The sequence below is a fragment of the Otolemur garnettii genome, unplaced genomic scaffold, assembly GCF_000181295.1.
Source record: "Otolemur garnettii isolate 467f Iridium unplaced genomic scaffold, OtoGar3 scaffold00014, whole genome shotgun sequence".
NCBI lineage: Eukaryota > Metazoa > Chordata > Mammalia > Primates > Galagidae > Otolemur > Otolemur garnettii.
Genome location: NW_003852409.1, coordinates 4,837,312 through 4,852,318, shown reverse-complemented (window position 1 = coordinate 4,852,318; position 15,007 = coordinate 4,837,312). Strand labels below are relative to the sequence as shown.

General features: G+C 37.6%; 1 protein-coding gene across 3 annotated transcripts in view; it reads left to right on the top strand.

Moving 5' to 3' along the window:
- TEX10 (testis expressed 10) overlaps positions 1 to 15,007 on the top strand; it is a 46,241-nt gene that overhangs the window by 3,447 nt on the left and 27,787 nt on the right. For all 3 annotated transcript variants that reach the window (XR_002772161.1, XM_003785171.3, XM_023510473.1), the window contains exons 2-5: positions 1,110 to 1,298; positions 3,700 to 4,412; positions 4,813 to 5,056; positions 11,412 to 11,524. Coding sequence is in view for 2 of the 3 variants with exons in the window: in XM_003785171.3 (XP_003785219.1) it covers positions 1,119 to 1,298; positions 3,700 to 4,412; positions 4,813 to 5,056; positions 11,412 to 11,524 (1,250 nt within the window). In the remaining variant the exon portion in view is untranslated. The remainder of the gene's footprint in view (positions 1 to 1,109; positions 1,299 to 3,699; positions 4,413 to 4,812; positions 5,057 to 11,411; positions 11,525 to 15,007) is intronic.

The window sequence follows — 15,007 nt, the reverse complement described above, 5'->3', positions numbered from 1 at the left end:
TTGTCTAAAGTAGGGATTAGCTTGTGGGAAGATAAAGCTGGAGAGGATGAATGGGGCCATATCATGAAGGACCTGAATATGTCATGCTAAGGAATTTGTACCATGTGTGAGTACCTGCGTCTTGGTCAGATCTGTTTAGAAAGAGTTCTGTAGTGACAGTCCGGTGAACTAGAGAGTAGGCTGTAGAGACAAAGCAAGAATTCCACTGAGACAGGTATTAAATAATCTAGGTAGAAATAAAGGACTTCTTTAAAAGTGGACTTGTAAGAGGCGCCGATCAAAGTTTTTTTCAGTAGGCTTGGATATAAGTTGAAAGAATGTGGTATAGAGGGGGAGGAGCTTCGCCTGAGTTATAGTCGTAGCCTAGCTGGTCTTTGTTCCTTATCCCTCTGTTATATTATACTTCCTTTTATCCTTCTTTTTGGGGGTGGGAATACTGTTTGCTATTTATATCTAATCTGAACTTTTCCCAGTATTGATAAGAGTGGTATCTTCACTTTTTGCTTATATCAGGCTTGTCTACTCCAGATCTTTACCTTGTTTTTCTTGCTCATGAAACACCCATTATTATCCTTGCTGCATATCTGAATCTTAACCTATTTTTCAAGCATTCAGCTTAGGTTCATGAAACTTTTTGTTATAGGCTGTTAAATAATAGCATTGGTCTTTGAACTAAGCTTTGTTTTCCTAGTGATACCACAGGGGCTTATCAGGACCAGAAGCTTATCATTAGATATACAAGGTATAGCTCTAACTAGTCTGTGCTGTTCCTCTGCCCACAAAGAAAAATAGAGACATTTCAGAAGGTTTCTATTTAGCACATTGGTTGACAAATTTGCTCAAAGAAACCTTGCAAAACCAGTGGCAAGATTGTTGCCTTACTGTCAGTGACTCCTATTTATAATATTTCTAGATTAAGCTGTTTTTTCTGTACTTCTTAAATAGTGTTTTTCATTTAATTTTTGATCTTTTGGTATAATCATTGTTGGTGTTGATTCTGGATTATGTTTAAAGTAAATGTTGGAGTAAGTCTTAGAAAATGCCATTATTATTTTATCATTTATTCTTATTTTTATCCATTGTTTTTAAATTAATTCTTTTCATCATAGTACTCAAGAATGACCAAAAAAAGAAAACGCCAAGATGATTTTCAAAAGATAAAACTAAAAGTTGGTAAAAAGAAGCCTAGGTTAGAAAATGCTACTACAACTAACTTTAAAACGAAGACTATACATGTACCTGAGCAACTCAAAGAGGATGGAACACTTCCAACAAATAATAGAAAACTTAACATAAAGGTAAATCATAAATCTTGTTTTGATAAAGTAGGATTTTCATTGAAATCTTGTAGAATGTTAAGTTTTTGTGAAAAGTTGTTTTGACTCAACACGAGTAGAAATTAGTTTGCATAGACCTACGGTGATAGAGTTTACTGATGTTTGGAGTTTATCTGTTAACCCAAATCTGATTATATAACTGAGTCTTTCCCATTGTCTCCAGAAAGGTTTGCTAAATTAAATATACAGTGATTTCACCCTAGTGGACTTGATGATTTAATATATATCTATTTCTAGATAAAATTATTCTTATGCTTAACTTTTTGATATGTTTGACGTTTAGGTGGTTTTTTTTTTTTTTTGGAGACAGAATCTTACTTTGTTGTTCTTGGTAGAATGCCCTGGCTTCCCAGTTCACAGCAACTTCAAACTCTTGGGCTCAAGTGATTTTCTTGCTCAGGCTCCCAAATAGCTAGGCCTACAGGTGTCTGCTACAATGCCTGGCTATTTTTTTCTTTTTTTATTTAAGAGACAGGGGTCTCCCTCTTGCTCTGGCTGGTCTCCAACTCTTGAGCTCAAGTGTTCCACCCTCCTCCGCCTCCCAGAGTCCTAGGATTACAGGCAAGAGCCACAGTGCCTGGCCGTGTTTGACATTCAAGTTTTGATGAACAATTTTCTAGCTGTTTTTTATGGCTGATTAGGATAAGATCATGTCATTTATTTTTGAACCAATATAGCACATAGCTCATTATAGGTTCATAGTAAAAGCCTGAAGTCAAATGAAGTTTGTGCAATAGTGTTGCTTTCGATAAAATTCGATAACTTCATAGAGATATAATTTACAGATAATAAAATTCACCCATTTAAGTATAAAATTTGATGGGTTTTAGTATATTTGCAGTTATGCTAATATAATTGTAACCTCATTTTAGGACATTTTTATCACTCCAGATAGAAGCCATTTACCTTTTGGAAGTCACTCCCTTGTCCTAGACAACCACTAATGTACTTTCTATCTCTATAGACTTAGGTATTCTGGACATTTTATGTAAATGGAATCATTTATGTGGTCTTTTTGTTAGTGGTCTTTCACTTAACATAATGTTTTGGTGGTCCATGCACGTTGTAGCATTTATCAGAATAGCAGTTCATTTCCTTTGTGTTGTATAATAGTATTCCATTGCATTGCTCAGCAGTTGAAGGGTGGACATTTGGTTTGTTTCCACTTTTTTGGCTCTTCTGAATAATGCTGTTATGAATATTTGTGTATAGGTCTTAGTTATACATTTTTCTAGTTTTCTTAAGCTCTGAAGTTTAGTACTAAAAAGATATTCAAAGTTAGGTATTTTCAGAGGTTACATAAATTATTGTGCAAATAAAATTGTCGGGTCGTATACTTTGAATAAAACACAAATACTCTGTGAAAGACCATTTAAAACAGGCAGAAAGGGCCTGTTGAGAGTGTATAAATGCACCTATCCTGATTGATGTATATTGATCTTCAGTAAATGGTGGTGATCATTGTTAAATCAAGTGCCTAAGCCTGTGTGCAGGCTAATGTAAAAAAGAGAAAGTTCTAAGTAAAATTATATAACATTTTTATTAAGCTAAAAATATTTTAAAAAAGAAAATGTTTTGAATACAATCTTTTTGGAAGGAAGTATGGAGAACCCTCAAAGAATCAAGCTAGATCTCCCATTTAATCCTGCAGTCCCATTACTAGGCATCTACTGAGAAGGAAAAAAATCCTTTTGTCATAAGGACACTTGCACTAGACAGTTTCTCACAGCTCAATTTACAATTGCCAAAATGTGGAAATGGCCTAAATGCCCACCAACCCAGGAATGGATTAACAAGCTATGGTATATGTATACCATGGAATACTATTCAGCCATTAAAAAGACGGAGACTTTACAGCCTTTGTATTAACCTGGATGGAAGTGGAACACATTATTCTTAGTAAAGCATCACAAGAATGGAGAAGTATGAATCCTATGTTCTCAATTTTGATATGAGGACAATTAATGACCTAGTACACTATGGGAGGTGGGAAAGGGGAAAGCAGAGAGAGAGAGAAGGAGGGGGGGTGGGGAAAAGGAAGAGCAGAGAGAGGGAAGGAAGGAGGGGGTGGGGTTTCCGTGTGTGACACACCCACACCTTTTGGGGGCAAGACACAATTATAAGAGGGACTTTACCTAACAAATGCAATCAGTGTAACCTGGTATCTTGTACCCTCAATGAATCCCCAACAATAAAAAAAGAAAAGTTTTGATTGTCAGTAAAGCTAAGTAATATTTAAAAAATACTTATCGAAGCACTTGTCTCTAAGGAGTGTAAGTTCATTAGTATAGTTTTAGTTAACATTTATTTGAAAATAATCCATATGTATGTATACACCTAAAATCTGTATTTTTATTTACAGGATTTGCTGTCACAAATGCATCACTACAATGCTGGGGTTAAACAAAGTGCTCTTCTTGGACTTAAAGACCTTTTGTCTCAATACCCATTTATAATTGATGCACACCTTTCAAATATATTAAGTGAAGTGACTGCTGTGTTTACAGATAAAGATGCTAATGTACGATTAGCAGCAGTTCAACTTCTTCAATTCCTGGCCCCCAAAATACGAGCTGAACAAATTTCTCCATTTTTTCCTTTGGTAAGTGCCCATCTCTCTAGTGCCATGACTCACATTACTGAAGGAATTCAGGAGGACTCTTTAAAAGTTTTGGACATTCTGCTGGAACAGTACCCAGCTCTAATTACTGGCCGTAGCAGTATATTGCTTAAGAATTTTGTAGAACTTATTTCTCATCAGCAGCTGTCCAAAGGACTGATAAATAGAGACAGATCCCAGTCCTGGATACTTTCTGTAAATCCTAATCGGAGACTCACTTCTCAGCAATGGAGGCTGAAAGTCTTAGTGAGACTCAGTAAATTCCTTCAGGCCTTGGCAGATGGATCCAGTAGGTTGAGAGAAAGTGAAGGACTTCAGGAACAAAAAGAAAATCCCCATGCCACTAGCAACTCCATTTTTATCAACTGGAAGGAACATGCCAACGACCAGCAACACATCCAGGTTTATGAAAATGGGGGTTCACAGCCAAATGTCAGTTCACAGTTCAGGCTACGGTAAGAAGGATTTCAGTTATGTCCACACTCAGTTTTCCTATATTGAATTATAACTGCTGACCATTGATGGCTAATGGTGGGAAGACATGCAGTTGTCTTTCATAGTTTTCATATAGTTATTCATGATTTGATTTGCTTTACTGATGGGAGGAGTCATTCGAAAGTATGTTAATTTATTAATTTCTAGTAAAGCCTAATGAGAAGTAAAACTTAATAGATACATCATCTCTGTTGGCTTTGTCATCTTAGAATATCATTTTTCTTACTAGTCTTGATCAATGTAATTATCAGTTCATGGTGCTTCATTTTGCTGATACTTTATATTTAATATTTAAATTAAGAGGTAAATTTTTTTTAATCATTAAAATATTTTTTCTTCATTCTTGCCCTTCCTTATTAGGTACCCAGTTGGGGGACTAAACAATGTGGATGAAGGCCTGTCATGTACTGAAAACCTGAAAGGATTTATTGAGATAATAATTCCATTGCTGATTGAGTGCTGGATTGAAGCTGTGCCTCCACAGCTAGCTGCTTCTGTCAGGAATGGTGTAGAACGGGAACCTCTACAGGTTATGCAGCAAATTCTTAATATTATTTCTCTTCTGTGGAAACTCTCTAAACAGCACGATGAAACCCATAACTTGGTGAGAGAACTAATGGGTTCTTTATTTTCTTTCTTTCTTTTTTTATTAAATCATAACTGTGTACATTAATGCATGTATGGGGTACAATGTGGTGATTTTATATACAATTTGGAATGCTTACATCAAACTGGTTAACATAGCCTTCACCTCGCTTACTTAATTATTATGTTAAGATATTGATACTTGGCAGCGCCTGTGGCTCAAAGGAGTAGGGCCCTGGCCCCATATGCTGGAGATGACAGGTTCAAACGCAGCCCTGGCCAAAAACTGCAAAAAAAAAAAAGACATTGACACTCAGGCTCAGTGGCTCAGCAGGTAGGGCACTGGCCCCATATACCAAGTGTGCTGGGTTTGAACCAGGCCCTGGCCAGACTGCAACAAAAAATAGCTGGGTGTTGTGGCAGGCGCCGGTAGTCCCGGCTACTTGGGAGGCTGAGACAAGAGAATCGCCTAAGCCCAAGAGTTGGAGGTTGCTGTGAGCTGTGATGCCATGGCACTCTACCAAGGGCAATAAAGTGAGACTCTGTCTCTAAAAATAAATAAATAAGTAAATAAACAAATAAATACATTTGTATTCTACTTTTTTTTTTCTTTCTTTAGAGACAGGGTCTCATTTTGTTGTTCTTGGTAGGGTGCTGTGGCGTCACAGCTCATGGCAACCTCCAGCTCCTGGGCTTAAGTGATTCCTTTGCCTCAGCCTCCCAAGTAGGCTGGCATTACAGGCGCCGGCCACAACGCCTGACTATTTTTTTGTTGGAGTTTGGCTGGGGCCAGGTTCAAACCTGCACCCTCGGTATATGAGGCTGGCACCCTACTCACTGAGCCACAGGTGCCGCCTCTATTCTCTACTCTTAATAGATTTGACGTTGCCCTTGCAATATGCTCCATAGGTGAGGTCCCACTGATTACCCTCACTCCACCTGGCCTCCCCTCACCTTCCTCGTCCCTCCTTCATTCTGGGCTATAGTTGTGTTTTATCTATCATTGGGTGATAATATATTGGTTTCATAATAGTATTGAGTACATTGGATACTTTTTCTATCCTAGGAGGGAAGATTAGAGATCAGCTTATTACTAAAAATGGGTTATATGTTTTCCAAAAAATAACTCAGTGTTTAACTGTAAACTTGAAAAAACCTACAAATTAAGATAATTTTATGAAGTTATCTGAATATATTTAATGTTTTTTTAAAGTAAAATGTATAACCCAATATGCTTGATTTCATTTATTTTTATTAGATATAATTCACAGTTGTGTTATAATGTGTTTATGGCAAATTGATTATGTAGGAACATTCTAGTTTCTGAAGCTTATAGGATTAAAAAAGTTGCTTATTAGGTAGTCTTTTCCAGTTTGTTCCACATTGCCAAGTTTAGCAGAAATTGACCAAACTGAAAACCTTAATAATTACCTTGAAGTGAAAACCTTATAAAACTGAAAACCTTATAACCTTGAAGTGAAAACCTATAAACACCTTGAAGTGTTTTAAGTTTTGGGCTGTATGTAGTGAATGTAGTGTTTAGTGTATGCTATGCTTTTGTTGTGCAGCTAAGGGAGAACAATGAGATTACATTGGTGCTAAATTAATATGGGAGCACACTTAAAAAGGCACCTGTAGGAGCAGGACTTTAAACTTTGAACTATCTGGTTTACAGAAGAATTCCTTTGAGGATTTTTGACTAGGCAGGTGTGAATTCTTGAAGTTGACACTCTATATGTATTTATAAAACTGAAAAAGCAGGGCTTTTTTTTGTTTTCTTTTTATTTCATAAAAATGTGTAGGCTAGTGACAGTAGTAATATATATAGCTTCATAGAAAAGTATGCATTATTTGCAGTTTGGAACAGATATTTATCATCTGAAAAACTAAAGTAGAAAATAAGAGTAATGATACTGAACATGGACTTTGAGTACTAGTCTTTCCATCATTTTTTGGAAGCTGCTTTGGTGTTTGGTTACATGTGAGCATCATTAAACTTTAGTTACTGCTTTAATAGTAGTGTTTGTATGTAGACAGAATAGTAGAGCTGGAAATAACAAAATCTACAGATTCTTTATTTGTGCTGGTTTTGGGTCAGCTATCATTTCAAAAACACAAAGTGCCTGAACACTGCTTTAATTTATGATTATTTAAAATAGTATGCTTTAGAACTATTTTGTGCTATTGTAGCATAGCTACATTTATTAACAGCTTGTTAACATAGAATACTAAGTTTAAAATTTGTTCAACATCAGAATACTAAATTGAGATGTATAAAACTGAAATAAACTAAGGATAGTTAATTCCGATAGAAATAGTAATTCAAAGCATCCACTGGTGTAATTCTTTTAATTTACCTTGGCAAATTTATGTTGAACTGTAATAACTTGATGAGAACATTATTTTAGTGGAAAAGTATAAAAAATGTAAATTGTTAGCTGCACAAAATGACATCAAAGTATATATACATATATGTATATATATATTTTTGAGACAGAGTCTCACTGTATTGCCCTCTATAGAGTGCTATGGCATCACAGCTCACAGCAACCTCAAACTCTGGGGCTTAAGCGATTCTCTTGCCTCAGCCTCCCAACTAGCTGGAACTACAGGTGCTTATCACAATGCCTGGCCTTTTCTGTTGTTGTTGCAGTTGTCATTGTTGTATTAGCAGGCCTGGGATGGGTTCGAACCTGCCAGCCTCTGTGTATGTGGCTGGTGCCCTAGCCACTGAGCTATTGGCGCTGCCCGACATTAAAGTATATTTTAATTAACTATCTTTTTTACCATTCCTACTGTTCTCTTCCTTTACCTTTTTTGTTGACTGCTGGTTAAGATATTTGGCAACCTATAATAATCTAATCTTTAAGAGGAACAAAATACATTCCTTGACCTTAAACTCAAATCACATATCACAGGCTGAATTGTAACTCTTTTCTTTTAGAAAATCGGTAAGTTTTTCTATTATAAATTGCCATCTGGGTTGGGTACATTCTTAGGACCATTGATTGCTTAAACTTTGAAATGTTAGCACTGCTAAATGCAATTACACTCTAGTATTTACAACACAGTCAAGAAACTTCATTTATTTATTTATTTATTTATTTTTTGTAGAGACAGAGTTTCACTCCTTGCCTCAGCCTCCCAAGTAGCTGGGACTACAGGCGTCTGCCACAATGCCTGGCTATTTTTTTGTTGTTGTTTGGCTGGGGTTGTGTTTGAACCCATCACCTTCAGTATATGGGGCTGGCGCCTTGCCCACTGAGCCACAGGCGCTGCCCAATACTTCATTTGTTTTTTTTTTTTTTTTTTTGAGACAGAGCCTCAAGCTGTCCCCCTGAGTAGAGTGCCATGGCATCACGCTCACAGCAACCTCCAACTCCTGGGCTCAAGCGATTCTCCTGCCTCTGCCTCCCAAGTAGCTGGGACCACAGGCGCCCGCCACAACGCCCGGCTATTTTTTGATTGCAGCCGTCATTGTTGTTTGGCGGGTCCAGGCTGGGGATTCGAACCCGCCACCTTAGGTGTACGTGGCTGGCGCCTTAGCCGGTTGAGCTATAGGCACTGAGCCACTTCATTTGTTTTTAAGTGGGTTTTTTAAAACTTTTTAATAATTTGAAACTTTGATCCTTGCTTTGAAAAGAAATCTCAAGGTTTAAATTCAATCACACTTGCAGTAGTTGAGCGCTCAGATCCTTACTGAGGTTGCTTGTTTCTGATATACTGTGTTAACATAATTAAAATGAAAATAAAATTATTAAAATGAAAATAAAATTTAACATTAACTTTTTAGTTTGCTATGGTTTTAGGGTCTTCCATTCACAGTGTCACCATCAATATTATGCACTATACAAATGCGTGCCTTACTTGCTACATTTTTCCAATCTATCTTATTGCTATTACATTTTCCCCAGGAGTATTAGAATTTGCATGCAAGCACAATCAGATGCAGTAATGCTTTTTTTGAGGAATTTATTCAAAGATTATTTGGCATCAATAAATGTAGCTACTTCAATTAAAATTTAGTTTCTCAGTCACACATTTCAGGTGCTCATTAGCTACATGTGGGTAGTGGTTACTATATTGGATAGCGCAAATACGGAACAATTCTATCACTGCAAAAAAATGTTTTCAATAGTTCCTGGTTCTGGGGATATAGAAGCAAACATGATTGGTAAGGTGCTTGGCCCTCATAGTGCCTACCTTCTGGTGAGATTGATAGATAGTAAACAGATAATGTCAGCACAAAGAAGAAAGATGAAAATAAAGCAGGATGTAAGTAGAGCATGTGGTGAACAGTGAAAGGGAGCTATTTTAGATAGGTTGTTAGGAGGTGCTGTCTGCAGTAAGACGTTTGATTGTCACTAGGTGATGAAGGAGAAGTCTTGTCAAGGTCTGGGGAAAGAACATTCTAGGCATAGGGAACAATGGTACAAAAGGCCCCAGAGTAAGAACAAGCTTTGCATATTTGAGGAGTGGCAGGAAGGCCTGTGCGCATGAGGTAGGAGGGGAATGGTGGAAGATGAGGGAGAAAAAGAGTGACAGTGGGCAGATCACTTGTGACTCTGTGGTCCTTGGTAAGAAGTGTGGATGAAAAGACAGGAGGGTTTTGAGCATAGAAGTGACATGATCTGTAATATGTTTATTTAACTTTAGTGGAATTTATAAAAACAGGCTCGGCGCCTGTGGCTCAAGCGGCTAAGGCACCAGCTACATACACCCAAGGTGGCGGATTCGAATCCCCAGCCCAGGCCCGCCAAACAACAATGATGGCTGCACCAAAAAATGGCCAGGTGTTGTGGCGGGCGCGTGTGGTCCCAGCTACTTGGGAGGCTGAGGCAGGAGACTCGCTTGAGCCCAGGAGTTGGAGGTTGCTGTGAGCGTGATGCCATGGCACTCTACCCAGGGGGATAGCTTGAGGCTCCGTCAAAAAAAAAAAAAAGAATTTACAAAAACAGAATAGTAATGAATTCCCATGTGATCAACATCCAGCTGTAGCAATCATCAGCTCATGGATGATCTGTCTTGCCTTAAATATACACTGTATACAGGGGGGTACCAAGAAAGTCATACATATTTTAAGAGATCTTGTTGGAAGTAAAATTGATCATGTCCCCAAACTATATGGATTACATGTAAAATGGATGTGTGTAGTGAGTCTCTGTACACAAACCTTTAATTCAACTTCGAAAAGTAATACATAGATAAGAACTCATAAGTGTGTACACATTTATTTTGGCACACTCTGTATGTGGAGGAGAAGTACAGAGATTAGTTAGGAGGCCATTAGAGTAATCCAGGTAAGAGATGATGGAAGCTTGGAATAGAATGGTAGCTAGTGTTCAAAGTGATGAGAAGTAGCTGGATCCAGGTAAAGCCAGAGGACAGGTGGTGTGCACAGAGAAGGAAAGAGGCGTGGCGTCAAGGATGATGCTAATGTACTGGGGCCCAAACGGCGAGCTGACTGCTGGTCAGGAGAGTTTAGTTTAGTTTTTTGGGGTTTTTTTGCAGTTTTTGGCTGGGCCAGGTTTGACTCCGCCACCTCTGGTATATGGGGCTGGTGCCCTACTCCTTTGAGCCACAGGCACTACCCTATTTATGTTAAGTTTTAAGCTGCCTGTTAGAAGTCTAGAAGTCCACCAGGAGATATTCAGATATACATTTTATGTATAAAATCTGGAACTGAGGCAGAAATGGTCCAAGGACCTATAATCCGGGAACATTTAGCAGTCAGGAAGAAGAGAAGAATCCAGTAAAGGATACTAAGGAGGAACAATGGTTAAGCCAAAGGATGACCTGTTGTTTTAGTACTTTAAGTCCTACATCTTGGATAACCCCTAATCTCACGTAGAATGGAGAGGTCAGTTACACCGGAAAGGAGTATTCTAATCTGGAATTAGAAAGACAGTGCTTTAATAGGAGAGAGTGATAAATTCAATAAATAACTGTTGGAGTATTTTAGGGTATATTGCTTTCATTGCTTTGTGAAAGTGTTAAATACCTTTTATGCAAAATAATAGAATTGCTGAGGAGTAGAGTTATGGCATAAATAGAATACCCTGGAGACAGACTTTCTTGTGTATTTTATAAATATTGCATTAGTGGTCCACATTCAAGGTTTTGTTAAATCTCATTTACTCTCCTTTTTTCTCTCTTGAGCAGCCGATAAAAGGCAAGTAAAAGTAATTACTTGCACTGAGGATCTGTGGATGAAAACTAGATCCCCCGATTTTAAAATTTATTTATATAACACTGGCAGAAGGTGCATTATAATGGGACATTTATTATTTGGCAAATTGTAAGATTTCTGCTTTAAGTTTTATTGGTTATTTTACATTTTTTATAGGTTTTCTAATCTTTGCTTGTTTTAACAGGAGTCATGGCTTCGAAAGAATTACCTTATTGATTTCAAACACCATTTTATGAGTCATTTTCCATATGCCTTAAAAGAAATAACCAAGCACAGAAGGAAAGAGACAAATAAAAGGTATTGTGATTTTTTCCCCCTAGTATATAGAGTTTAAAAGATGTTTAACCTGAAGTCATTAGAAAATAATTAGTCTTAGTATGTAACTTTCTATATTGTGAGGTGTTTATATTCTAGGTTTCATGAAAATAAAAATAATAGTAGTATGGCTGATTTTAAATAAGCTACTTTGAGCCTTGGGATAAACAGGTTTTTATTTTTTTAAGTTTATAATATGAATGTATCAATTTACACAAATATGAATTTAATGAAAGTTACAGAGGTAGGTGCTTTATTTGGTGAGGCACTATGTAATTAATGTAAGCAAAAGAGTATCTTGATTGTCTTCTAGTTGTGGTCTCATTTGTAAATGAGGACCTGGCAATGAAACAAATATGGAAATCCCGAAGGAAGAGGGATAATTGGAGAAGAATCAGAAAGACAGGATGGTGGATTAGAAGATGGAGGTTAAAAAAAACAAACCATAAACCTGGATATTTAACATGTCTACCTCAAGTAAGAGGAGATAAATGTGAGAGCAAGTTACATAATAAAATTTGACAAGCTAAAACAGTACAACTGTAGTTCCCACCAAATGAGCAAACACTTGCGGGGCATCCTAGTCTGTCAAAATGTTCTTAAATATATCAAAGGGAAGAAACTAGCTAGAGAGTCATTGAGCTCTTTGGATGTGCTTGTAGTAATATGGCTACTGCAGGTGTTTGAGTTTTTCATTCATTCACTAAATATTCTTTTTGATTGCTTACTATGACTAAAGTATTGTAACAGTTAGATGTCTTAGGGTATGCTCCTTATTCTCTTAAGTAGTTTCATTCTAAATCATAAGAGAGTGTGTTAGAGTCCAGTCAAAAGACAGAAACCACACCAATGATGTGGGATTTTTTTGGAGACAGAGTCTCACTATGTCACTCTGTAGAGTCCTGTGGCGTCACAGCTCACAGCAACTTCAAACTCTTTGGGCTTAAGTGAGTCTCCTGCCTCAGACTCCCAAGTAGCTGGGACTTCATGTGCCTGCCACAATGCCTAGCTATGTTTTGGCTGTAGTTGTCATTGCTGTTTGGCAGGCCCAGGCTGGGCTTGAACCTGCCACCTCTGGTGTATGTGGCTGGTGCCCTAGCCACTTGAGCTACAGGTGCCGAACCCACACCAATGATTTTTAACAGAGAATTTAACATAAAAAAAATTTTAAGTGGTATACAAGGGAACAGTAGAACTGGGAGAACAAAAAAAGAAGGGAAGAAGCTTGGGCAAAGAGAGCCCAAAGTCTGACCTTTGAGGAGGGGATTGCAGCTCAGCTGGTGCTAGTGTTTTAAGCTCAGAGGAAGGCTCCTGTGGGGCTGGAAGCCCAGTACTCTGTAAAGGAAATTCTGGCTGGCTGGCTGGTGACAGTATTTCTCAGAGGCATGGTGATGGCTGGTTCTGTGTCAGAAAAACTGCAAACTGGAATCAATTGTGGCTACGGGAATAAACAATGTCCTGAAGAGCTGGTGATTGACACTGGAAGCAATAGGAAGGAAAAATAAAGCTAAGAAGCAGAGAGTGTCTGATCTTTCCTAGTGTCTTTCTCCCATCCCTCACCTGGCACAACCTGACAAGAAGCCAGCTGCAAAGAAAAGAATGTAACTCACAGAATCTCATCTTCAGAGTCACAAAGAAGCTGAGAAACAGTAGCTCAGTGTCTGGTAGAAGAAGTGAATTTATATATGTAATCCAAGGCGGTGTAAGTATGAGTAGAACTATACAGTTAAGTGCTATTGAAATGTATAGGAAGCGACAAATCTTTTCTTGTTAGGATGAACAGACAAAGCTATGTTGTGAAGAGTGGTGTTTGAACTGGATTTGAATGTGGATCTGATTTCAACAGGTAAAAATGCTGAGACACTACTCTAACTGGAGTAGGTAACAAACTAGACAACTTTAGGGTTAGGTGATAGCTGGAGAACTCGGTCCTGGGTCAAACCTGATTTCTGCTCTTCACTGGCCTTTGAGCTGAAAGTAATTCTTGTTTCTGGAGTTCATTTATCTTTTATCTTGATCCTTTTGGCATTGAAGACTTTTAGTTAGGTCAGAAGTGCTGTAGAAAGATTAATTTAGGGAGTTTCTGGAGTGACGGGTGCCGAGTCAAACAGAGGCATGTTTTTGAGCAAGATGCTGTTAGATCTCTCCACCCCATATATTTTTCTTATTAGAGCAAAAGTGTTGTTTTATTTTTTTTTCTCCCGGGGTTTGTGGCTAGGCTTCACAAAGTTGATGAAGTTTTTAAATACTGATGTAGAATTGTGTGTGAATTTTTCTCTGGTAAGGGGATTCATATATATTATAATTTTTATCAAAATGATATTAAATTCAGCACACTGGGAGGCCGAGGTGGGTGGATTGCTTGAGCCCAGAATTCCTGACCAGCCTGAGCAAGAGCAAGACCCTTTCTTTACTAAAAATAGAAAAACTAGTTGGGTGTTCTGTCAGGTGCCTGTCACGCAAGAGGACTGCTTAAGCCCAAGAGTTTAAGGTTGCTGCGAGCTTGACACCACAACACTAGGACAGTGTACCCAGGGTGACTGAGTGAGACTCTATCTCAAAAAAAAAAAAGAGATTAAATAATAGAGTATTTAGAATTTAAGAGACTGTTAAATGTAAATAAATTATCTAAGAGTATATGAATGTACTATCATTCAACAAATGTATTAGACAAGGTGCTTACTGTATTGAGTGCTGAGCATTTGATGGTAAAGGAAATAGGTTGGGTACCAATTCTTACAGAGTACAGTCTAATGAGAGAGACATTTATTTCTCTTCATTCTTTAATCAGTGACTGATAAATATAATGAAGAAAGAATTTAAATTAAGGTAACAGTATATAATAAGGAATTGGTCTTGATATTGTATGGGAGGAGGACTGGCATAGGAAAGGCTGCCCTGTTGTGACACTGTGTTGAGATATAAAAGGTTAAAAAAAGTTAACTTGATGAGGGGAGTGAGATGGGAAAATTGTGGGATTTTTAGTGAAGATGGATTGCCAGTATAACTAATTTAGTATTTGTGAGTTTCTCCCAGTGATTGATTTTTTGGGGGACTATAGGCTGTTCTCTTGTACCTCTCTGGTAGGTACATTAAACACTGAGCAAATAGCTTATTGAGAGTGACACAGGTCAAATTCAGGAAGCCAACTGCGGTCTAGACCAGTGTTCTCACACTTATGCTTTTCATCTCAGGTTAAAATGCAGAATTAAAGATGATATAATTTATTTTTACTGGGGTAAAATATACATAATATTGACCATTTAAACCACTTTTTAAGTATACAGTTCAGTGGCATTACGTACTTTCACATGGTTTTGCTACCTGTCTCCAGACTTTTTTTGTCATCCCATACTGAAACTCTGTACTCAATAAACAGTAATTCCGCATACTTTTCTTTCACTAGCTCCTGGTAACCACTGTTCTACTTTCTGTCTCTGAATTTGCATTACCTAGGTATTTCAT